Source organism: Vombatus ursinus, unplaced genomic scaffold, assembly GCF_900497805.2.
Source record: "Vombatus ursinus unplaced genomic scaffold, bare-nosed wombat genome assembly UNPS02014863.1, whole genome shotgun sequence".
Classification (NCBI taxonomy): Eukaryota; Metazoa; Chordata; class Mammalia; order Diprotodontia; family Vombatidae; genus Vombatus; species Vombatus ursinus.
In genome coordinates this window covers 35,212,342-35,238,638 of record NW_020954641.1, presented here as the reverse complement: position 1 = coordinate 35,238,638, position 26,297 = coordinate 35,212,342, and the positions used below count along the sequence as shown (strand labels likewise).

The 26,297-nt window shown below is 41.1% G+C and overlaps 1 protein-coding gene across 5 annotated transcripts in view; it reads left to right on the top strand.

Annotated features, from left to right (window-relative positions):
- SH3RF2 (SH3 domain containing ring finger 2) overlaps positions 1-26,297 on the top strand; it is a 166,071-nt gene that overhangs the window by 126,161 nt on the left and 13,613 nt on the right. For 4 of the 5 annotated variants that reach the window (XM_027841942.1, XM_027841941.1, XM_027841940.1 and 1 more), the window contains 5 exons: positions 774-865; positions 2,343-2,513; positions 11,271-11,500; positions 15,806-16,167; positions 25,157-25,463. In XM_027841942.1, the coding sequence (XP_027697743.1) occupies positions 774-865; positions 2,343-2,513; positions 11,271-11,500; positions 15,806-16,167; positions 25,157-25,429 (1,128 nt within the window). In that variant the 3' untranslated portion in view covers positions 25,430-25,463. Of the gene's footprint in view, positions 1-773; positions 866-2,342; positions 2,514-11,270; positions 11,501-15,805; positions 16,168-25,156; positions 25,654-26,297 lie in introns of those variants that run through there. The other variant, XM_027841939.1, reaches the window with a different exon arrangement.

The window sequence follows — 26,297 nt, the reverse complement described above, 5'->3', positions numbered from 1 at the left end:
TGAAGCATGGGCAGAGTTGCTGACCACTGGCATGGGGCAACAAAAGACCTCCCCTTTTCTCTACCCAAAATACCTACCCCTGCTACCTGCACATTAATTCTTGAAATGCCTTTTGGAAGAAATAAAACCTTTTTTCATTATTCATAGGATCATAGATTTAGAACTGGCAGGGACCTAAAGGGTCATTAGTCTAATCACCTCATTTTACAAATGAAGGAACAGAGGCCCCAGAGAAGTTAAGTGACTTAACCCAGGGTCACATAGCTAATGAGTGGCATATTATTGAAAATCCCAGGACTTTTGTCTGAAGTCCAGCACACCACACAGGCTTTCATTTCATTCAGCAATGAGAATTGAAGCTTCAAATGCAAAACTCCCTCGCAAAGGGAATACAGGGAACACACGAATTCCCACTGAGACATAAATAATAGAGACCAGGAATTTTCCTTGGGGAGAAGGACCTCAGAGTGGGTGAAAGGGCAGAAAGAGAGAAGATGAAGAGAATGGTTGCAGGATTAGATTTGCCAGACCCTCAAGCCCTACACCATTCTCAGCAGGAGTTTGGGGCTCGATGCTAACAGGGTCACTGTCTAAGATGCCATGAGCTACTACTGCAGAGTTTCCATAAAGAGGAGCTTCACCTGAAAAGGGTGTAACTATTTCTTCTCAGGTGTGCTGTCGCAGTCGTTCCAACTTCCAAGGAAAAGTATTGGTGAGCTCGTCTAATTAATGCTCTGCTATCTCTTCTGTGTGTGTGTGTGTGTGTACTGTAGGTCAGCACTTATTACAACACATCTGGATCCTTGGGACACTCTGCCGCGATTGTTAACCTTCCCTGTTCCCAGCAGCACATATCAGCTAACATGTGAGTATGAATATAAAATCCTTTGTTTCTTGGGCAAGAAAGGACCTGGACGGATGAACCACACCATGTCCACCTTAGCTTTTCCAAGGATCCTAATAACAATAGTAACAGCCATTTCCACTTCAAGTGCAATGCTCTCAAACTATCCCAGAAAATAACTTGGAAGGGGCAGCATGGTACAATGGGAAAAGTGCTAGATTTTAATTGAGAGGTCTCAGGTTGGTATCTTGACTCCACTACTTATTATTTGAGTTATCTTAGGCAAGCCACTTAACCCTCTCAGGGCCTCAGTTTCCTCATTTATAAAATGAGGGGGTTGTTATAGATTACCTTTGTGGTCCTTTCCAGTTCAAGTTCTGAGGTGCTATAGACTCTAAGTATAAAGATAAGTGTATCTTTAAAATCCCCAGTATTTCATTGCACAGCCTCCCTTACTAGCATTTTACCGTGTCACTTAACCAGGGGTGTGCTGGTAAGTGTTTAACAATCAGCTTTCCTTTATTAAAAAATGTACAACACATCTTTAGATTTAATTTACATTATTAACATTTTCTCCATCACTTCCTTAAGTCTAACCAATAAACAAAACAATAGCAAGCAAACAAAACAAGCCCTGATTTATAGCACATGTGATTTCTGAGGTGTGAATGCTCACACTGAACATTTAACAATCAGCTATCACAAGCCATTTCAAGCTGGCTCCAGCACACATAAAATCAAGACTCTCTTTCTAATGTCCCTCTCTCAAGGCAAGGATCAGATTGAGGAACATTTTGTCAGGTAATTTGTAGAGGCCATCTTTTTTCAAATACAGAAATTAACTTGGTATAATAGAAAGATAAGGATTATGACCTGGTGTGGCCTTAGGCAAATCACTTGAACTCCCTGGGCCCAGTCTCCTAATCTATACAATGAAATGATTGAATTAGGTGTCCTTTGTGGTTCTGTTCAGCTTTTAGATCTCTATGACCCTTTGAGCTTTTGAGGTTCTTTCCAATTTTGAGATTCCCTAATTCTAAATCCTTTTTTGACGTGGTATAAATCCATTCCCTTTTGTCCTGTCCTCTGTGCAGATGGAGAATAATATAAAAAATGATATTAACTCACATAAGTCTATGCCTCTTTCCGGTATACAAAACACTTTCTTTACAACATCCTTGTGAGATAGAGGTGATGCAGGTAATATGGAGAATGTCATTGTTCACCCTGTTCTTAGACCTAAAAAAGTGTAGGTCTTCTCTTTTCTATTCTCTGTCAACCTAGTTCCTTTGGCCTTTCCTCTTAAGAAAAAAGTGCATTCACTGTTATAGAAGGAGTCAAACAGGGAATCTTTCTTCTGACCTCTGCTTGGATGCCAGGTCCCATAACCTCACCCAAGATGATCCTTGATCATCATTTTGGGGGGACAGAGGATAAGTTCCACCAAGCAGGCTTCACTGTCTCCATTCTCCTCACCAGGGTTCCTCTCTTTCCCCAGGTTTGTTGCTCTGCATTCTTATTCAGCCCATGGACCAGATGAATTAGATCTTCAAAAAGGAGAAGGCATCCGGGTCCTTGGAAAGTACCATGAAGGCTGGCTTAAGGGTGTGTCCTTGGTCACTGGAAGAGTTGGGATCTTCCCAAACAACTATGTTGTTCCTATTTTCAGGTATGTTTCATTATGGTCATAGATGTGGGGAAGTCAAGATCAGTCTACTCCAGTGACCTGATGATGATGGAGCTAACAGTCCTCCATGTCATGGGCCAGCAACTTCCGTCTCAAAAACTTCCTCTATTAATTAATTATGTGGTTTATTAAGTAATGGATCCATCAATTACATATTTATTAAGTACCTACTATGTTCAGGACGCTATTTAGCATTAGAGTACAAAAGTAAAAAATAGTAAGTAACACAGTCTATGTCTTCATAGTGTTTTAGCCTTTAATTGGAGGAGGTCCCAAACAAGTATAAGGTAGAGTGTGATAGAGGCAAAGGAAAGAAGCGGATAAAAGTTATGTAACCCGAGATATCATAGAGTTATAGATTTAGAGCTGAAAGGGCCTTAGGGGTCATTTAGTCCAATCCCTTTATTTTACAGTTAATGACACTAAAGATCAGAAAGTTTAAATGACTTGTCCAAAGTCACTGATAATATGTTACTAGAAGTAGAGCTGGGATCCATCCTCAGGTCCTTTGACTCCAAATCCAGCATTTTTTTCCCACTGTATCACATTTCATGCCTCATCTAATGTGGTTAAGCATCATGGAAATTTTCCAGTGGAAAAAAAAATAAAGTAATAGCTGACATTTATATGACATTTAAAGGTTCACCAAGCACTTTATATAGGTTATTTGAGCCTCATGACAACTCTACTGAGGTAAATACTATAGGTATTAATTCCCATTTCACAGATAAAGAAACTGAAGCTCAGAGAAGTCAAATAATGATTATAATTAGAGTTATGATAATTATCATATTATACATATTATACATATCAAGTAATGATAATCACATAGTTCATAAGTGTGGGAAGTGGGATTTATAGTCCAGTCTTCCTGACTCAAGCTATACCACACTGCTTCCCCCAAAACACATCAAGAAATTTCCCAGGATACAAGGGCACTAGCTAGAGTTTCCAGAAATTCACACCACTCCTTATCCTTCTATGTCAATTAAAAAAAAAAAAAAGATTCTGTCTCCCAAGTCTTCCTCTGGGGATATCCCATTATAATAATTCTTTTTTCAGCCTGTAACACAGGCACAAACTTCATTGATCCAGCCACCTGGCCATCTAAATATAGGGGGACTGATCAGGGGAATTCTCTAATTAAGCTGATGAGCTTACAGGGACAACTGAGCTTTTGTTTAGGACTTCTTTGCATCTCCCTATGAAAGGTTTGGGCATGCCCACTGTCAGCTTCGTGAAGAGGATTAAGAACCTCTCCTGGGCATAAGGGGTGATCGGACAGGCTCTGCTGGCTGTGTACACACACAAATACACACCATCTCCTTCTCTGACTCTGTTTTCCCTCTCCCAAGAATCCCAATTCTTTTACTCTTCAGAACTTCAGTCAAAAAAAAAACTGGCAGAGAGTAAGGAGGCACCCCTAAGGCACCCTAACAAAGATTTCTTAATGACCTATCACAAGGTCACACCTTCCCAGGAAGAAATAATCCTACTGTCCTCTGTTCCCTTGCCAGATCACCTATTAGAATACTGGGTTCAAAAGTTTAGGGGGCCAGAGGCTGGGAGGGAGCACATTTGGAGAAGAACAAATATGGTGGTAAGGGGAGAGGGACCTGAAAATCATGTCAAAGATGAGGAAAGTTGGAGAAACTAGAGGTGTTTGGGGGAAAACATGAACTCTGCTTTCAAATACTCAAGGCTTGTCATTTGAGAGAGGAAATTAGACTTGTCCTATGTGGCTCCAGAGGGCAGAATTCTAGGACCAAGAGAAAGTTGAAATACAGCAAGGCAAATTTTAGCTTGATATAAAGTGTACTCTCTAAAGTTGTCCGACAGTGAGTTGGACTTCTTTGTGAGGTAATGAGCTGAAAATATGTAGAGAGGCTGAATTGGCTGACCACTGTCAAAGATGGTGTGGAGGTGACAGGGGAAAGGGAGAGTCCCTTGCAAGAAGTGAAAGATTCAGCTCGACTTTTATGGTGAAGATTCAAATAATCTATCATCTCAATAACTGAGAACACCAAAGGAAGACCTAATTGCTGTAGCACATGGCTGAAAAGCTAACAAACAGCTGAATTTGTCCTGAACTCCCTCTAATAGGTGGGTACTTAAAGCTAAGGTGTTAGTTTACATTTTGACATCAACCCAAGATCCTTGTTATGTCAGCAAAGACCCACAGGTGCCAGAGGCAAGATTCAATTCCAATTAACTAAGAGGTGTTTGGGATTTCTTTCATGCTTTTTTGGCTTTCCTCCTATGTAGGGCTGTTGTTGTTGTTTTAGGCATTTATTGAATTTAGCCTCCAGAAATGACTGTATGTCAGGAGGAGATAAAGGGGAGTTTCAGCTCCACAAAGATCTAATAAACCACTTTGAAGCTTATAAAAGTCTTGCTTCCAACCTGTAAATGACAGTTATCATTGTCCTGGGTTTTTAGAGATGTTGCTGCTGTAACCACTGTTTTTTCACTGTGGGCATGAGTGGGTAAGAAGACCAAGGCATGATCCTCAAATCCCTTCCAGGATAAAGTGAGTTTGGAGCCTGTTCTCTGGGTAATTGGAGCACCAGCTGTTTTCCAGGTGTTAGACATGTTGGTGCTTCACCTAAGCTGCCTAAATGCAGAATGAGCCACCTTGGCTCAATATCTTGAGCATGGATAACAGATGCCAAGTTTTCCCATCTGGACCACAGACAATATCTGCCCTTAACTAATCTTTGCAATGTGGAAAGAAAGGTCAGTTCCTCTCACTCCTCAGAGCTTAAAAATGCCATCCTTCATTTATAAAGATGTCTATATTCATCCCCTGCGAGCCCATACATAGTTTGAGTTGAATAGATTGGATTGTGTTTTTCCAAGATCAAGGAAAGCTTTACATGTATCCATCTGTGCCCTTGCTCAGCCTTTTTTTGTGATCAAAGACAGGAATTTATTAACAGGCTGACCAGGATTAAGAGTCTCTGGCCATAGACTTAACAAAGATAACTAGTAAACATATAGGGCAGTGTTGACCTCAATCCCATAGAAACTGCAGATTCTCAGGATTTACTGCAAGCAGGATTTCACAGAAACTAAAAGGTATGGCAGAGGTGGGGACCACATGTGGTCCTCTCGGTCCTTTTGACCAGTCCAAATTTTACAGAACAAATCCTTTTATTAAGGGGATTTGTTCTATGAAGATTGGATTCAATTAAAGGACTGCACTTAAGGTCTTAGAGGGCCACGTATGGCCTCAAGGTCACAGGTTCCCCACCCCTGAGGGGTCTTAGGTGTTAATACAGTGGGCAGAATGGGCTGGAAATGATTCTCTTATCTGGCAGAGTCAAAGACATAGGACCAGTTTGCAAGCTACAGTTTGCTGCTATAGTCCTCAGTTTCCTTATCTGTAAAATGAAGAGGTTAAACTGGATGATCTTCAAGATCCCTTCCAGCTCCAACATTCTATAGTCTATGATTTATGTTTCTGTGGTCAGACAGTGGAATGTTTGGATATTATCCATTTTCCATGCCAGGGCTATGTCTCTAGCTAAGCCACTACCTCCCCAGTTACTAAGGCTACTTTTTCCCTGTCTGTCCTCCTAATACTTATTGGCTTATGTCCAGGCGAAACAGGTGGGTGCTGTTCTCCTATGCTTAGTATTGAATAAGCAATATAAAAAAAATTTGCCAGTGTCTGACCATCCCTATCCCTTCTGGTCCCATCTATGGGGAATACCAGAACAAAGGTCACGCCTGGTGCAGTAATATCTTTGGCATTTCTTCTGTCTGATGGACAAAGCACAGAACTGTTGCTGTCTTTAGGCAGAGAATTGGGAGGTGCTGTGGTCCGAGTTCATAGGCAACTACACACTTGGGGCAAAGAGAACAAACCCGACATTCCAGGAACTACAAAATGTCCTTGTGCAAGGGATCATCCTGCTTTGCCTATAACCTCACCATCTGCAAAACAAGGATCATACATAGTAACCTGCCTGTCTGGGGTGCTTTGGGTATTAATTAATAAATAAATGCAAAATGCTTTCATAATTTTTTTTCTTAAACACTGGATAAGTTCAGAATAGTAGGATAATGAAGTGGTTTGTTTGCTGAAATACATAGAAGCAATTGGCACTAGCCATGGGACCAGGTCTTCAAGAATTCCTAGTGCCTGGGCCAATCCTGAGCTCAGAAAAATGAGACCACACCCTAAGAGCAATACTCAAGCAATGAAGGGACAGGTTGAACTATCCTGGAACTGGCTAATTAATTGTGTATAGTCTTTGTGTTGAATCAGCCTTTGCTATTTCCCTCTCCAGTCTGCCAATTCATTTTTCAGTCATGGAAACTAGGTGGTTCAGTGTATAGAGTGTGCCGGCTATGCCGTGCACTCTCCTCCTATAAGGAGCAGGCTGCCAGAGTCATACTTACCAGTCTTCGGGTACTACCCAGATAAACACACAGAGATGAGCCAAACAGGAGGTGCCAACACCCAAGCTTTATTCAGAGGCCATCACAGCAAGGCCAAGCAGGAAGGCCATAGCAAGAGAGCAGGAGCAAAGAGAGCGCTGCTTGGACCAGGACTGTTCCTTAAGTACCTACTTAGCCCCTCCTCCTCAGCCCGCCTACTAGTCAATGATTGTAGGGTCAGATACTGGAAGGGGATGTCTGAGTTTAGCGCACCAAGGGAGAGGAAGTGATGCAGGAGGCTAGGACCGGATACAGGAAGGAGGCGTCTGGGATTAGCGCATAGACAAAGAGAGAGCACATGACCTAGGAAGTCAGGCCCAGATACCGGGAGGAGGCGTCTGGGGTTGACATTGCATTTAGGGAGGGGACTAAGCAAAGGGAACTCGTCCTCTGCCGTCCCACTCCCATGTGGCACAGCCCCCTGCCTCATGAGCACGAGCTCCAGCTACTTCCTTGTATTCTGTTCCTTCCCCAGCTTCATAGCACTGCCCACTGCCTCAGGAGCGTGAGCTCCGGTTACCTCTCCGTATCCAGCCCATCCCAATTCACCACAACTCCGCCTACCACAGCCCCTGCCTCGGGAGCGTGAGCTCCGGTTACTTCCTAATACCCAGTTCCTACCCCATCTTGCCACAACCTGCACTTGGCAGTAGCCAACATCAGACAGTCCCTCACAATAGAGCACTGTGCCTGGAGCCAGGAAGAACTGAGTTCACATCCAGCTTCAGACACTTCCAAGCTGTGTGACCATGGGCAAGTCACTTAACCTCTGATTTGTCTCTGTTTCCTCACCTATAAAATGAGAATGATAATAACAGCACCTACCATCCAGGGTTTTTGTGAGAATCAAATAGAATAATAATTGTACAAGTGCTTAGCACAATACCTGGCATATCCAGAAAGCACTATGTAAATATTAGCTATTATTTATTATTGTGTCAAAAACATTTGACTCCTTAATCCTGATGGCCTAGCACAGTACCCTGCTTGGCTTGGCAGTGGTGTTACTGCTCAAGCTCTGGTGATTTCTCTTGCTCTCCCCCACATCACATCTATAAATCTCCATGATGTAGCCTGACCTCCAATCATCAGATAGCCCTGAACCTTTTTCCTCACTAATAAGCCCAGTCAGTGAAACAACAACCAGTTTGAAGATCACTGAAAAAGAAAGTCCCCCTTGGCCCCAGGCATTAGTTTCTGTACTTAGTTGTGCATCCATTGTAGGAAGCACTGCCCACAGTGAAGTGATGCCTCAGTTACCTTGGTAAAAACACTGACCCTTTATTAAACTATAAATCACCCTCTTAAGTAAAAGAAAAAGAACGAATCCCAGAAAAGAAAACTGGGAAGTCCTTTGAAAGAGTTTATCATTGCCAGCCTTGGTAGACTTTATTCCTAGTGAATTACCAGAGGTAATTTAATCAGCAGTGACAAATTGAATGATGAGACTACTTGGGGGAAGGCTTCCTGTTGGGTCAGAGTTAGGTTAAAGAGTGCACAGCCTTCCCCAGCAAACAGAGGAACCAGGACCTGGCCCAGAGTGACAACAGCCTGTATTCAGGGTTCAGCAGACACAATGACACTGAAGTAGCCTGACAGCCTTTGGTGGTTTTCTGACCATTCTCCACTGGCTGAAAACTTGGAGCCTAAAGGGAGAGTGTTTGAGACCCAGTGGGGGCTTTGGTTGGATCTGAAATAGAAAACAAAGTCAACCATAGTATAGAGACTTATATCATACAGTGGTTTGATGAGATGTTGGTGCTCAAGACTGCCAAACACATGTGGCATTCAAGTCACTGTACCCCAGTATTGTCCATTCTCTTAGCAATTCCATAAATGCATAGGTGCTATTATAACCTCAGTTTTTCAAGACAGAAGAAACTAGGGATCAGAAATTTTGAATAACTTACCCTGGGCTGCACAGATAGTATCAGGGATGGGGTTTTCATTAACAAGTGGAAATCCCTACCTTCAAGGAACTTCACTTATTCAGCCAACGTACATTTATTAAAAGCCTGATGAGTGTATGAAAAACACTGTGGCAGGATGGATCTAGATTGCTGCTTAGAATCAGGACAATGTGAGTTCAAGTTCCATCTTTGACACATAGTGGATGTGTAACCCTGGGCAAGACTCTTCAGTGCCCTAGGCCGGTGCTCTCCAAACTGAAGTCCTTTGCCTGATCAACCAAGGTGGGTGTGTGATCAGTCAAGAGTGGGGAAATGAATTGAATGGATCACATGCCACCTTCCTTGTTATGGTCAATTTGGGGGCTTATCTCCAAAATAAAAAATGTGTCTACCTTTATATCCCAACACTACCCAACTCAGCCCCATTTTTTCTGTTATTACAAACTCCTACCAATATCTCCTGCCTTCTAAGGAAGATGTCTGTAACTTGTACCACACAGCAACAGATGTACACATGCCATTGAGAAAATTTCACCCCTCCCCTTTTCCACATACTCATTCACTGTCACCTCATGGCTGTAGTAGGTACCCCTCAGAGGAGAAAGGTCTGTAAGAGCCCTCCACTCCCCACTCTTTTCATTTTGGGTGGAACAGAGTAAATCACAGAATGAAAAGGCATGGATGAATTGTGTTTTGCACTGAAAATTTGTTGTTGTTCAGTTGTGTGCAATTCTTCGTGACCTCATAGACCATAACACACTAATACTGTCCATGCACTTTTCTTGTCAAAGATACTGGAGTGATTTGCCATTTCTTTCTCCAGTGGATTAAGGTGAATAGAAGTTAAGTTACTTGTCCAAGGTCACACAGCTAGTACGTGTCTGAGACCACATTTGAACTCAGGTCTTCCTGACTCCAGGCTCAGTGCTGCATCCACTGGACCATATGTTGAAAATACCATTACATTATCATATTCCAACACTACTTTTCTTCCCAGTTTCCCTATTTTTGTCAAGAGCACCATCATCTTCCCTTCCAGTTACCCAGGATGGCAACCTTGGTATCATCCTTCATTCCTCACTTTCCTTGAACTCATATAGTCGACAACTTGCTAAATCTTTTAGTTTTTACCTCCACATTTCCTACATCTGTTCCCTTTTCTCTACTCACCTGGAGACTACCCTAGTTCAGTCAGGCCCTCCTCACCTCTTGCCTGGACAATTGCAATAGCCTCCTAAAATTAGTCTCCGTGTCTACACCTCTCCAGCCCCTCCACACAGCTGCCGAAGAGATTTTCCTAAGGTACGGGTGTGATCACGTTCAGTTCCCTGCTCAATAAGCCTCCAATAGCTCCCTATTCTTTCGAAGATAAAATATTGTTTCATTTTTATCTTATCCTGTTTTATTTCTATTTTGTGCATATTTTATAATTCACATAATTTTATTCCTATTGTAGTATATGTATATAATTTGTAAATAAGTAAATATATACATATGGGTGGTGCTCAGATTTTTTTACTGATAGGGGTTCATCATCAAAAAAGTTTGGAGACCACTGTCCTGGGCAGCTCTCAAAGACTATGCATTGTAGATCAGATGCTAACCTGGAAAAGGGGCTTTCCTTTATGGGAATTCCTTACATCAGTGAAATCACAGGGGTCTGATAAAACAAAATTGGTGTATATCATCAATGTGTTTCCGATACTATTAGAATAAAGGGTTTCTACCCTCAAAAATATTATAATTGAGGTTTGTCATGCTCATAATTTTTAAAAAATTGATTTTTCAAAAAAAATTTTTAAAAGCGTACTACAATTGAGGCAGCTATGCAGTGCAATGGAAAAGAGTGTTGGAGACAGGAAGACCCAAATTCAAATCCTGCTTCATACAGCTACTAGCTGTGTGACCTTGGGCAAGACACTTCTCTCTTATCCTCCATTTCCTCATCTATAAAATGGGTAGTAATGGCACCTACTTTATAGGATTAGGATCAAATGAAAATAACAGATGTAAAGCACTTTGCAAATCTTAAAGTACTGGATAAATGAACCAGATATGTATACACTGAACAGGAAGTTATTGTACAAGCTGTTCACTCAAGTGCCGAGAATAACTTTAGTAAGGGAGTGATTGAAATGGGGCAGAAGAAGGCTGATAAAATAGCAGGTCTTCGTCTTCTACAAGTGGACTTGAAAATAAGAAACTGTTCTCTCATGGAAGTCCCTCCATTACCTCTCTGCAGTTAGAGATATTTTGCCTTAATCTAGTTAAGTTTGTGACCAGTACTTTGCAAAACTTGAGATGTTAATTATATAAATGTTAATTATTATTGTTGTTGTTATTGTAAAATTCTTTTTTTTTTCTTTAAAAACATATCCACCAGGAAGACATCTGGTTTTCCAGATTCTAGGACTCCTCTCTATGCCACATGGACATTATCCACCTCTTCAGTTTCATCACAAGGGAGTATCTCAGACAATGATCCCAGACAAGGCCATCCCTTTAAATCAGTCTTTGTGCCAACAGCTGTAGTCAACCCAGTAAGAAACACAGGTGGACAAGGAAACTTCGGACAGACTTCTCTTCGGAAAGTACGGAGCAGCATGAGAAAAAGTGAGTGATGAGGTAGAACAGAAGTTCTCAAACATTTTTGATCTTAGGAGATACCTTTGCACTCTCAAAAATTATTGAGGACCCTCTAGAGAGCTTTTATTTATGTAAGTTATAGCTATTGATATTTACTGGATTAAGAATGAAAACTGATAAATGTTTAAAATATTGATTTTAAAAACAATAATAATTCTGTTACATGTCAAATAACATTGCTTAATAAAAGAACAGGTATATTCAAAAAATAGTGAGAAAAGAGTGGCATTGTTTGACATTTTTGCAAACCTCTTTCAAAGTCTGGCTTAATAGAAGACAACTGGATTCTCCTCTCTGCTTCTGTATTCAGTTTTTTTGCAATATATTGTTTTTAGTTGAAGTATATGAAGAAAATCTGGTCTCACACAGATATGGAGTTGGAAAAGGAGGAGTATTTTAATAGGCAAATAACATCTTAGAATTATTATGAAAAGTTTTTGCCTTAAAGACCTTCCAAAATGGTCTAGGAGACTCCAAGGGGTCCAAGGACCCCTGATGTAGAAGAACATTTGTCCTGAACTAAGAGATGGGTGAAATTGTCTTTAAGTTATGACTTAAAGCAATTTTTCAAAATAAGAGGTGTGGTATTTAACTGAACCACTGAATATATTTTGCCTCACAAAAACTCAGTTGGGTCATTGGTGGGATTTGGTTTTTGTTTGTTTGATTTGAGACAATCTAGCCTGAGTCAAACATTACATAACAAATACTAAGATGAGTGGTGTGCTGGTAAATGTTTAACAACTAGCTTTCCAATTGTTAGCCATTTACAAGCACATCACTGGTCCTAGATTTGTGTAATGTTTGACCCAGGCTAGATTGCCTCAAAAAATAAAAAACAAAAACAAAAAGAAAAAACTGTACCACCGACCCAACTCACACTCACACACACACACACACACACACACACACACACACACACACACATACATACTGGATACATTAATATATGGGTATACACACACATATGCTGGATACACTTTGAGTTTAATCTGCATTATTATATTTTCTCCTTTACTTTCTTCAGTCTAGACGATCAACATAATAACAGATCAAGCCCTAATTGATAGTATTTGTCAATTTCTAAAATGTAAGTGCTCACATTGAAAACTTAACAATCAGCTCTTGAGAACCTCTTAGAGCTGGCTTCAGGACATCCCTGGAACTCTCCTGGATGACCCTCAGTGGCATTTACCCCATCAGTTTTCCAGATTAAGGATCTGAAACCTTCCATAAGTTTGGACTGCATGTTGGCCTGCCAAATCCCACAATACCACCTTTTGTGCCTTTGTCCAGATAAACAAAGATTGAGTTAGTAGCAGTGCAAACAGGTTAGTGCAATAAACTGAAGCCTGATGTGAACTTTGGTTTGAGATCCTTGGTCTCCATGACAGCCAGGCTCTTTCCTTATGCTGGACCCCTTGGCCTTCTATAGAATTAGGGAGAAGATTCTGGAAGAACAAATGTAATCTATAAATGTAACCATTCCACTTGTTTTTTAACTGGGCCCCTGGAATCCCTGCTGATTGGTTAAACATGAAAATGCAGTAGAACTAACTATCCAGAGCAAGCAGGGGTTTTACTTTCCTGTGAATCAGGGGAATCGTGACCTAGCAGACCCCAAAAAATCATTTCACCCTCAAACATGTCAGCTTCGTATTGTCAGCCTATCCAATGTGTAAACATGTGTAGTGTTGAGATATTAATAGCATATGGATGCAGAGAATTTTTCACGCCCTTGGGCAATCAACATATTTAAAAATTCATGTCTTCTTTCTGGTACTCTAATTTCCTTGATGCTCTGTTTCTTTTTTGTTTTGTTTTTTATCCTTAAAGATTTTTTAAAAATATCTAAACATGGAATTTTAGGGGCTATAGATATTAATTGGATCAAGTAAAAATTTTAATTTTTCACTATAAATAACAACTTTAAAAAAGCACTTTGTATCAGAAGGGGCTGAGCCTCCAAGGTTTTTGCTTTTCTGACCCTTACAAAATTGAACTGTCAATCCCCTGAGCAAAAAAATGGCCAGAAAACTGAGTTCAATTCCCAAAACACTGCATCATAATCAAAGAGGGGAAGGCAGAATATGTGTGTGAATGACAGCTAGTTCGCTCACAAAAGCCGAGAGCTCCAATGGTGTTTAGCCACTGGTCTGCCTTTGTTCGATCAATCAATCAGTAAACATTTATTAAGTGCCTAATAAAGTGCCAAGTGTTGTGGTAAGCACAAGGGAATACAAAAAGAGGCAGAAGACAGACCCTGCCCTTAAAGAGCTTACAATAGGAAGAAACAGTTGGGACCTAGGCCTGAGCCACCGTGTGTGGAATGCAGGTAACTGATTCTAAAATTTCTCATTGGGGAATAATAATAGCTAAAGTCCCTTCCAGGTGAAAGCATCTTGGTTCCAAAGCCTTAAATGCTGTGGCACCCAATGAGAGACAAAGTCATAAGGTTAAAAAAGCAAGCGTCTTCTAGGAGTTCCCAGAAATAAATGCCTGACTTCCCCTTTAGCTTGCAAAACAAAAAGCCTCAGGCCTCAACCTGACAACCTCAAGGAAACCTGTATGTTTTAAAGTTGCTATAACAAAATCAGAAGTGTATTTCCCCCATTAGAATGCATATCTTTTGGCCTGTGTGAATTGAAAAGGTAGCACTAGTCCTTTCTCTAGTACAGGACTCAATGTTTTCAATTTCCAAAACACCTTGATATGATCCCTTACTGTTGTTCAGTCGTGTCTGACTCTTTGTGACCCCATGGACTTGTCCATGGAGTTTTCTTAGCGAAGATACTGAAGTGGTTTGCCATTTCCATCTGTGATGTGTCCCCATTTTACAGATGAGGAACTGAAGCAAATAGGGGTTAAGTGACTTGCCCAGGGTCACATAGCTACCAAGTGTCAAGGGTGTTTTTGAACTCAGATCTTCCTGAGTCCAGGTTCGGTGGTCTATCCGCTGCAGCACCTAACTGCCCTATTATGATCCTACTATCTCCCAAATCCCAATTTACTTCTGCCCCTCCACCAAAAAATAATACCTTCTGATCTTGTCACCATGTGTCTGGTGAAAGGCATCTCTCATCCTTATTATCATAATGATGTATCTTAAAATCGAGAAGGGAGGAGAGGGAGGGAGGAGAGAGAGAATCTAAGTTTTGGACAAGGTCAGCTTGACCTGCCTGCTTAATCTCTTGGCCTCTCATTTCCTCATCTGTAAAATGAGGGGGTTGGTCTAAATGACTTCTAAGGTCTCTTCAATTTCTAACTACTGTGATCTTATGATCTCAGACCCCATGGGGCTAGCCTGCTTGTTGCTATCACCATCAGCAAATAACTGCTCAGAGTTCTGCACCTAATGCAGTAGAAAAAGTATTAGATTTGAAGTCAGAGGACCTGGGTTCAGATTTCCATTTCTGCTATATATGACACCAGTAAACCATTCTGGGCCTCTCATTTGTTAGATGAAAGGGGATTGCACTTTTGTTGTTGAGTCATTTCAATTTTGTCTGACTCTCTGTGCCCTATTTGGTGTTTTTGCAGCAAAGATACTAGAGTGGTTTGCCATTTCCTTCTCTAGCTCATTTTGAAGATGACAAAACTGAGGCAAACAGGGATAAGTGATTTGCCCAGGGATTGTACTAGCTAAGCTTTAGAAAAGGTCTTTTCTGATTAAATCTGTCATCCAATATAGGTCTTATCATGGCCTAACTCCCTAATCTGAGGGCAGCTAGGTAGTGCAGTAGGTAGAATACTGGCCCTGTAGTCAGGAGGACTCATCATCCTGAGTTCAAATCTGGCCTCCGATACTAGCTGTGTGATGCTGGGCAAGTCATTTCACCCTGTTTGCCTCAGTTTCCTCATATGTAAAATGAGTTGGAGAAGGAAATGACAAACCACTCCAGCCTCTTTATGAAGAAAACCCCAAAATGAAATCATGAAGAGTTAGACACAACTGAAACAACCAAACAACAACAAAATATAGGTTTCATCATGCCCTAACTCCCTAATTTGAGAAACAAAGAAACACTGCCCTCAAAACAATGTCAGTATCTAAAAATATACTGCCTGTACTGGGTATAAAACTGGAACGTGAGCATAGACCTTTGAGCGATCCTGAGAGAATGCATATGATTCATATTGGAAAAGCACTGCAGTGTTCCAGGATATTGCAGAATATTGTTACTTGTGATAGGAATTCCAGATATGAACTTGAGCCTGACAAAAGCAACTGGACCCCTCTGTAACTGATATATAAATCATCTTACTTTCCAGATGGATCACTTCAGAGACCATCCCTGTCTGGGGCCCCGAGTGCCATTGTTGGTTCTCTCAGGCGGACCCCAACAGTTTCAGTTCGAACCCATCCATTCACATCTTATCAGTCAAAATCCACGCCTCCGCCACCTCCAACTGCCGCTGTGATTGAGGTTGGTACAAGGTCTTCTCCAACCAGTGAGCCTGCCATCATTTTTGGAAGCAGAGGCACTGATAGCAAGATCCATTCAGCCGCCAGCTCCATCATTGTGGAAACCAAAGAAGTCCCAGTCAAGAGTGAACCCCCCATAAAACCACCTGCATCAGCTCCACCATCCATCCTAGTGAAACCAGAGAACACCAAAGCTGGCACTGAAAAGGTAGGTGTGGAGCCCTCACAAGGAGGGGGATGTCTGGCCTTTGGGACCAAAATTTTTCACTTAGAACATATTCTGACAGGATCGACATTTGAATATCAGCCAGAGATGACTATCCCATGAGTTTACTTTTCATAACAACATGGTACATTGCTGTTCCCTGAATTAGTCAATGCAGAGTCACAGAACTGGAGGTGACCTCCCAGGCTAACTTATCCAACGTATACCCACGCAGGGATTCCCTCTTCATCATACCCTACAAGTGGTCAGTCCACCCTTTGCTTGAAGATGTCCAGTGAGAGGGAACCCACGACCTCCTGAGGAAACCAGTTCTGCTTTTGGATAGCTCTGATGATTAGGACGTTCTTCTTTACATACAGCCTACATTTGCTTCTTTGCGGGGAGAATGGACTCATTGTACCTAATTGTGCCATCCAGAGTCTAGGGAAATAAGTGTGATCCCTCTTCCCCTAATCACTCTTCAGTTACTTGAAGACAACTATCATGTTCTCCTTCCATCTTCTCTTCTTTAGGTATAACTATCAACCAATACATATTTATCTAGCACCTACTGAATGCCGGTCACTAGATACTTGGGATACAGTTACAAAACTGAGATAGGCCCTGCCCTGAAGGTATTTATATTCTACAAGGGGAATGTAATATGTTCATAGATAAGTAAATGTAAGATATATAAAAAATAAATACAGGGCAGCTAGGTGGTTCAGTGGCTAGAGTGTCAGCCCAGGAGTTAGGAAGACCTGAGTTCAAATGCGATCTCAGATACTTATTAGCTGTGTGACCTTGAGGAAGTCACTTACCCCTGATTGCCTCCAAATAAAATAAAATAAAATAAAATAAAATACACTGTAATGGGAACCACTAACTACGGGAAGAAAAGGCCTCTTGAAAGAAAGGCTGCTTGACCTGAGCCTTAAAGGTTCCATGACATGGAGATGAAGGAGAACATTCCAGACATTAGGGACAGCCTGTGCAAAGGTGCAGAGGTGGCAGAGAGAAAGTAATGCATGAGAAGAGTAAAAAGGTCAGTTTGGAGGAACAGAGAGTGAATGAAGAGGAGTAACATTTAATGAACTTGGAAAGAAAGGCTGAGAGTCAGATTGTGAAGGGCTTTAAATGTCAAAACGAGGAATTTGAATTTTATCCTTTGGGCAATAGGAAACCACTAAAACGTCTTAATTGGTAGAGTATAATGAGGAGACCTGCATTTTAGGAATATTAATTTGGCAGCTGTGTGGAGGATGGATTGTAGAGAACAATAAGTAGATGGAGGGGGGGAACCATTTAGGATCCTATTGCAATAGTCTAGCCAAGAAGTAATGAGGGCCTGGGCTAGGTTAGGGTGGTAAAAGGCATGAACTCAAAACCCTTCACCAAAACCCTTCACCTCATCTGTATTCTTCCTAAAATGTGGCATCTAGAGGTAAATCCAATGCACCAAATGAGTCTGACCGAGTCTGAGTACAGCTAAGTTGTTGTTGTTCATTCATTTTAATCATCTCCAACTCTTTATGACCCAATTTGGAGTTTTCTTGGCAAAAATATTGGATTTGCCATTTTCTTTTCCAGCTCATTTTTACAGATGAGGAAACTGAGGCAAACAGGGTTAAGTGACTTGCACAGGATCACACAGCTTGTAAGTGTCTGAGGCCAGATTTGAACTCAGAGAAAGGAGTCTTCCTTACTCCAGGCCTGGCACTCTATGCACTCCGTCACCTAGCTGCCCTTCCCACCCCGCAAAAAAATTTTTTTAGTCATTTTCAGTCATGTTTGACTCTTTGTGACCCCATTTGGGGGTTTTCTTGGCAGAGATACTGGAGTGGTTTTCCGTTTTCTTCTCCAGCTCATTTTACAGATGAGGAAACTGAAGCAAACAGGGTTAAGTGACTTGCCCAGGATCATACAGTTATATATGTCTGAGGGCAAATTTGAATTCAGGTCTTACATTCTATCTACTGAGCCACCTAGCTGCCCAGAAAGCCATGGTCCTCATAAGTAAAGGGGATCAAGAAAAGAAATATCACCTCCTTATTCTTGGAAGCAAGGCTTTTTAAAATGCAGGCTAAACATTGAATTATTATCTGCCATGTACTGTTGGTTCATATTAAATATGTATTTCAGTAAGTACCTAGGTCTACTTAAAAAAAAATGCTGTATAGCCATGCTTCTCCCATCTTATACGTGTGATATCGATTTTTTAACCCAAAGGTGACTTTGCATTTGTCTCCAATAACATTCAACTTATTCGATCTGGCTCAATGTTCTAGTTTGTCAGTCGTTTGGGATCCTGATTCTGTCATCCTTTGTGTTAGCTATCACTCTCCAGCTTTGTGCATTCTGCAAATTTGTTAAGTGTGCCACCTATGCTTTATCCAAATCATTTATTAAAATATCAAAAAACACAGGGCCAAGCACAGATCCCTGCGTCAGTGCACTAGAGGCTTCTTTTCAAGTTGGCATTAAGCCACTAATGACTACTCTTTGAATCTTGCCATTACACCAGTTCTGAATCCATCTCTAACTGTTCCAGCATCTATCTTATATTGTTCCATCTTTTCTAAAAGAATACATTGGGGCAGCTAGATGGCACAGTGGATAGAGCAGTGGCCCTGGATTCAGGAAGACCTAAGTTCAAATCTGGCCTCAGCTACTTGACACTTAGTAGCTATGTGACCCTGGGCAAGTCACTTCACCTCATTGCCTCGCCAAAAAAAAAAAAAAAAAAAGATTTTGGGGCAGCTAGGTTGCATAGTGGTTAGAGCACCGGCCCTGGAGTCAGGAGGACCTGAGTTCAAATGTGGCCTCAGACACATGATACTGTCTAGCTGTGTGACCCTGGGCAAATCACTTAACCCCAATTGCCTCACCAAAATAAAATAAAATAAAATAAAATAAAAGGATACATTGAGAGATTTTATCAAATGTTTTGCTCAAATCTAAGTAAATTCTATTTCATAAGATCTACAGAATTCCTCTGATCCCACTAATCTAATAATACTGTCAAAAAAGGAAATAAAGAACATTTAGCATGCCTTTTTCATGATGAAGCCATGCTGACTTTTTGTGATGATGGCTTCCTTTTCCATATGTTCAGTTATCATCCTTCCATTCTAGAATTTTCTAGGAATCAAAGTCAAGTTCACTAGCCTATAATTTGCAAATATCATTTCCTTCCCCTTTTTAAAAATTGGGATACCTTTTCCCCATTTTCCAGTCCTATGAAAGTTTCATGTAAATTCTCTTTCTTCATAGTTTCTCAAAGATCACTGATAATGTGACTCAGTAATCATGTCCACCAGGTCTTTTTGTACCTAAGGACACATCCGGACCAGAGGACTTGAACTTATCAAGAGTAGCTGGCGGCTATCTTACAATCTTATTTAATCATGGGTATCTCTTCCCCATAAAAAGCCATATTTGTTAAATAGATAAGTGAAATAACCAGTCATTTCTCTTTCCTCGGTTGTCACTGTCCTATCCATATAGATCACTTCTCCAATCCCTTTTTTTGACACTCCTCTTAACTCAATATAGTTGGGGGTTTTTTTATTGCTTTTTTTGATAAGGCAGTTGGAATTAAGTGACTTGCCCAGGGTCACACAGCTTGTAAGTGTCAAATGTCTGAGATCGGATTTGAACTCAGGTCCTCCTGACTCCAGGACCAGTGCTCTGTCCACTGCACCACTTAGCTGCCCCCCCGACTGTAGTTTTTTTAAGCCCTTTTTTGTTGGTCCTTAGCTTTTCTAACCAGTCTCAACTTTGGCACTCCCAACACTCTTCACGTGGGGCCATGCAGTGCTTTTATATTTACTTGCTGTTATTTGCCCTTATGTCTGTCTTCTATGTTTGTCTTTTTTTTTGGAGGGGGGGTGAGGCAGTTGGGGTTAAGTGACTTGCCCACGCAGCTAGTAAGTGTCAAGTGTCTGGTCTGAGACTGGATTTGAACTCAGGTCCTCCTGACTTCAGGGAGGGTGCTCTATCCACTGCGCCACCTAGCTGCCTCTATGCTTCTCTTTTAAAGATGTCAGTTGGTTCCCTATGTATCTATCTGCATGAACTCAGTTAGTTGTTAAGATGTTAAGATGAAAGAGTCCAAAGATGCCATAAAGGTCTAGTCTATTCCCTATATTAAGTATTAGGAAACTGAAACCCTAGAGAATTTAAGTAAGTAGGTCTCTTAATCCCCAAGGCACTGCTCTTTTCATTAGCAGTGAGAAGAATTAGAAACAATAATAACTCATATCTATAGGCTTACAAAGCACATTCCTCATAACATCTCTGTGTGGTATATGGACAGCTAGGTGGTGCAGTGTTTAGAGTGCCAGGCCTGAAGTCAGAAGACTCATCTTCATGAGTTCAAATCTGGCCTCAGACACTTACTAGCTGTGTGACCCTGGGCAAGTCACTTAACCCTGTTTGCCTCAGTTTCCTCATCTGTAAAATGAACTGGAGAAAGAAATGACAAACTGCTCTAATATCTTTGCCAAATGGGGTCAGGAAGAGTCAGACATGACTGAAACAGCTGAACAGTAACAATCACAAAAATGGTACATAAAGTAAATATTATTCCTACTGTATAAATGTGGATAGCAGGTTTCAGAGAGATTAAGTGACTTCCTCAGGGCCACACAACTATTAAGTGTTGGAATTGGGACAGAAACTCAGGCCTTCTTAATTCTTACTCTGCCACTTTCCTTTATTTCAGCTAATAATGAGTAATAGCATGTGCATGTCAGTTAGGCAGTAAGCATTTATTTATGTGCTTACTATGTGCCAGGCACTGGGCCTTATAAGGTCAGGAGATGCAGTGAAGGGCAGAAACATAGTTCCTGCCTTCAGGAAGCTCACATTCTAATGGATGTGACATGCAGATTTAGACAGACAGATAGATAGAATAGATAATATATAGACATACTTATATACTAATAGGCAATAACTGTATGTACATATGTGTGTGTTCAAGATACAGACAGAATAAATAAATAGAAAGCAATCTCCGAAGGAAGGCACTGGCAGCAAAGGGACCACGAAAGACCTCCTGCAGAAAATGGGATTTGAAAAAAAAAATCTTTAAAAATTAAAAAAAGAAAAAAAGAAAAAAAAATCTTGAGGGAAGGTAGGAGATGGAGATTAGGAAGAAGGGCATTCCAGACATGGAGGAAAATCAATGAAAAGAAATAGAATATTGTGTGTTAGGAACAACAAGTAGGGGCCAGTTTAACTAAATTGTAGAATGCATGGAAACAATTGTAGGACTGGAAAAATAAGAAAGAGCCAGGTTGTGAGGACTTTCTGTATTTTTCAGAGTTCTCTTTGTTATTATTTGTTGTTATTATTTGTCCTTCGTTTCTCAAAAAGGACCATGACATCATGGAGTGACATCTAGCACTAAATCCAGTGCCCGGCACATGTTATGTTGCTTTTCAGTCATTTCAAATGTGTCTGGCTCTTCATGACCCCATTTAAGGTTTTCTTGGCAAAGACACTGGAGTGGTTTGCCATTTCCTTCTCCAGCTCATTTTACAGATGAGTAAACTGAGGCAAACAGGGTTAAGTGACTTGCCCAGGGTCACACAGCTAGTAAGTGTCTGAGGCCACATTTGAACTCAGTAAGATGAGTCTTCTCTACTCCAGGCCCAGTGTCTATCCCCTACACCACCTAACTGCCCTGCCTGGCACATACATAGTAAGTATTTATTACTGTTCAGGGATTGATTCATTGGTTGATACATAATTTCCCTTAATTTTTATGACAAACCAGAGATGCATACTAAGGCACTTCATTTTACAGATGGGCTACCAAGAAACAGAATTTAAATATTTTGTCAAGGTCACATAAATAGTTATGAGAGAGTCAGGACTAGAAGCCAGGTCTGCTAGTCAAGAATTCTTCCAACTGAACTTCTTAGGATTAGTTCATTTGTTAAAGACAAATTATTTGTGCTTTCCTAATAACCTGGGAGAGTGAAAGAAAAGGTAGACGAGGTTATAAGGGGGTAGAATTAGTAAATAATATGGAAGGTTATACCACTGACTATTTTTCAGGCTAATGAAGCCAGGAAAATTTCCTTATCTACTAGTAAACTTACATGAGAAAGATTCCTGCCAAAGTGCTGTTTCAAGGAAAATGACCCAAGCTTCATTTAGTGAAGTGTGTGTGTGTGTGTGTGTGTGTGTGTGTTTGCATGCATGCACTTTTGTGTCTTATGTCCTCTGTGGGAGGCAGCATGCTATAGTGGATAGAGTCCTTGACTTGAAGTCAGGAAAACCTGGGCTCAGATCCCAGTTTTGATACTTAACTAACTGTGTTACTAACCATGGGTAAATCCTTTACTCTCCCTGAGCCTCAGTTTTTTCATCTATAAATGGGAATGATAGTGCTGCTGTGAGGCTCAAGTGAGATACTATATGTAAAGCACTTTGTCTAAAGCACCAAATCATCTGTCCACCTCGGTTAAGTAAGAAATTGTGCCAAGGACACAGGAAAATCAGAATTTATTTTATTCAATTTGGTTGCCAGAGTGACCTGTCTTAGGGACTTAGGAAGACTAAAATATTAGTAAGGACAGTTAAAGAATTGAACATGTACAAAACTAAATAAACACACTGTGTTCATTTCTGCCTCCATGACTTTTTTTCCATGCTATTCCTTGATGATTAGAATGCCTTCCTCTCTGCCAGCTGCCTGCTAACCCTATCCTTCAAGGTCCAACTAGAGTACCACTTCTGCCATAAAGCCTCTGTAGCTGCTACCTGAAGAGCCTTCAGTGGCCTCCTCCTCTTCTGAAAAAAGGGCATTATAGTCACTGCCTCCTGAATTATAATAATTGCATTGGACCACGAAGTTCAGAGTAGTTCAGGCCCTGGCAGGCAACTGTATCATGAGACCTGGCCATTAGTTATAGCCACTTCCCTTCAGACACAGGAATGTATGCATGAAAGGGAATGGGGGTGGAGGGATGGAGACACAAACATTAAGTACATACAGTTATCCCTTCCACATCATGACTTTCTCCATCTCAGTTTCCATATAATTGGGGTTGGCATAACAAATTAAATGGGAATTTTGGGGGAGTTTTGCAGAAGTCGCAGACAACATGTGAAGGCTATCAGACGACAGAGCCTATGATCAAATACCTAGCCCAAACTTTATAATAAAGTACTGTAAACACCCATAAAAGAAAAAAAAAATTCAGACTTCTCCTCTGATATGAAGAGAGAGCCAAAAAATTTTATGTGGATTTTCCCGGATCACAGGGGTGCCACACCCCTAACCCCCATGATGTGGAAGGAATGACTGTATTATGTGCAAAACACTATATTAAATTCTGAGGATAATAAAAGAAAAGTGAAGACAGCTCGTATTCTGTAGGAGCTCACCTTCTAATGGTAGACACAGCACATATGGGAGATTTCAGCTGCAAGTTAATGCTCCATCATCTTTGAAGTCATTGCCATTGACAAAACTCTGTCAGTGAGTACTTAGTGAACACCTACTCAGCTGTGCAGCACTATGGTAATGGGGTGTATATATAAGAGTATAACCTCTGGCCTTGAGGAGTTTACCCTCTAAATGTGGAGATAATACAGGAAAGAGATAGAGGAGAGAGGATGAGCCATGATAACTTATCAGGTCAGCTCAGAGGAGAAGGAAATTAATTGAAAGTCAGCTTGTGGAGAAGACAATACATGAACTAAGTTTTAAAGGGAAGAGGATTCCAAAGGGCAGAGATCAAAGAGTGAATAACAGCGACTGCCTATTTGAATGGACAGAGATAGGGGAAGAGACAGAGATCAAGAAATAACTGGTGATCCAGTTTGGTTGGAATGTAAAGTAAGCCAGGGCCATCCTCTGGGCCACACAGCCCATCCACCCTAACCACTCCCAGAATCCTTGTCCTCTGTACCTCATGTAGGTTTGTTTCATCAAAGCAAAGGTCTTCAGGAAGCAGTCAGAACTCCAGGCCTTCAGTGGATCTGTAGAATGTAAGCTCCTTGAGGGAAGACACTATTAAGTTTTTGTCTTCAGTTGAATTATTAAATTGGGTACACTCTCCACTGTTATAGATCCATTCTTATCCTGTGTGAATCTTATCCATGCCCTCACATAAATCCTCAGAAAAGGAGTGACTCAATCAATAAATAAGTATTTATTAAGACTATGTGTCAGGCCCTGGGGATACCAGGGATACCAGAAGTGAAACTATTCTGGCTTTCAAGTAGCTTACATACTGTTGGAGGATCTTGAGCTTTGCCTTTAGGAATTTTAATATTTCATGGGTATTATTGCAGCACCAAGGCTGTCCGCTCTGTGATGTTCTCACTCTCAAGAAGTGACTGGCCTACATTTTCTGACTGTATTTCCCAAGAGATATCTTCAAGCAATCTTTACATGGAGATTGGATTTCAGGAATATAGAGAGGATTTATGCTCAGGTGCAGGTTGGAATAAGTGACTCTGAGAACCCTTACAATTCTGAGCTTCTTTGCTTTTCAAGTCTTTTCATTCCAAATGAAAGTTTCTATAAAAGGAGTTTGGATAAATAATTTCATATTTTGGACTAGTAGTTAGCATTTCCACAAAGTATTTAGGCTTGCAAAGCACTCATTTGCTCCTCGTGACAACCCTGTGAGACAGGGGCTATGATTATCTCCATTTTACAGATGAAGTAACTGAGGCTCAGAGAGGTTGAGTGACGTATTCAGGGTCATACAACTGGTAAGTATCTGAGGCAGAATTAGAACTCAAGTCGTTCTGGCACCATGTCCAGCACTCTACCCACTACATAACCTAGCTGCATCTTGGATGAATTGGTAGGGTTCAGGTGAGGTAGAGCGCCAAACAGGATGTACAACACCAAAAAATCCCCAGGGACAGAAATGAACAGAGTTTATTTACGGAGTTTCTATTTTGCTTATATCCTACATTTCTCCAACTCACAAGTAATCTTTTGTTCTCTCTTTTATTACAGCAAGTCAAAACAGTGAGATTTCAAACCTATAGCCCTCCTCCACCCAAACACCACAGCTTCCATTCTACCTCTGGTAAACCTGAGCCGGTGGCCATCTCCAAAGGATCCCAGGCAGAAACAGGCCCTTTGTGCCAAGAGATGACAACCTTATTTGTCCATCGAGGTGGATCCCATTCTGGGCAACAGGCAGACCACAGGAGAAAACCAAAGTATTCAAAGCCCCTGACTCCAGTACTCCCTGCCTCTGACATAGCCATCATACCCAGCAAGTGAATCTCTGGTGTGGCTATTCCTAATGCCAAAAGAGGTGAATAATGCTTAAACATTCTGTCTTCACTGTATGCCTCCTGCCTGTCTTTGTGGTCAGATCTGTGCTTTAGGAAAATCATTTTGGTGGCTATGTAAGGGACAGATTAAAGTGGGAAGAGGCTTGGGGCAGGGAGACCAACTAGGAGGCTGTCAATAGTCCGTCATAGATTAAAAGGGTGTCATAGTGATTCTATTTCCAAGAGTCCTACCTCTTTTTGCGCCTTTCTAGAGAGCCCTGAAGCCCTGCCCCAGGACCATTTCTGTCCTCTTCCTGGAAGAATAAAAGGGAAAATGCAGGTTTCTGTTGTGTGCTGGCTTGTCTCTCTTCCATGCAGGTATTGTTCTGCCTGGAAATGGAGACTCACTATACAAACACAGTCAGTATTCTCTGTCCTCAAAAAAATATAAGAAGGGGAAGGGGGGGGTCTTACTTAATTTCAAAAAGATAATGCCACTTTGCACTATTATGACACTTACCACTTTTCAAAATACTTTAATATACATAGCTCTGGAAGGCAAGGGTATAGGCATTTTTTGTTTCCCAATTAGCAAATTAAGAAACTGTGGCCCAGATATGTTAAGTGATTGCTAGTTAGCGGCTGATACAAAGAGGGAAGGAAGGAAGGGAGGAAAGAAGGAAGGAAGGAAGGAAGAAAGAAAGGAAGGAAGGAAGGAAGGAGGTGATAGGAAGTAGGAGTAGTTCCAATGGCTGTTAGGGAAGGAGGGATGTAGTCTGCAGTGAGAGAAGGGAGAAGGGAATAGTCACTTGGTCACAGTACTGAGGGTAGTAGAAAATGGAAGGAGATAAAGGAGGTGATACAGTCCATGCCAG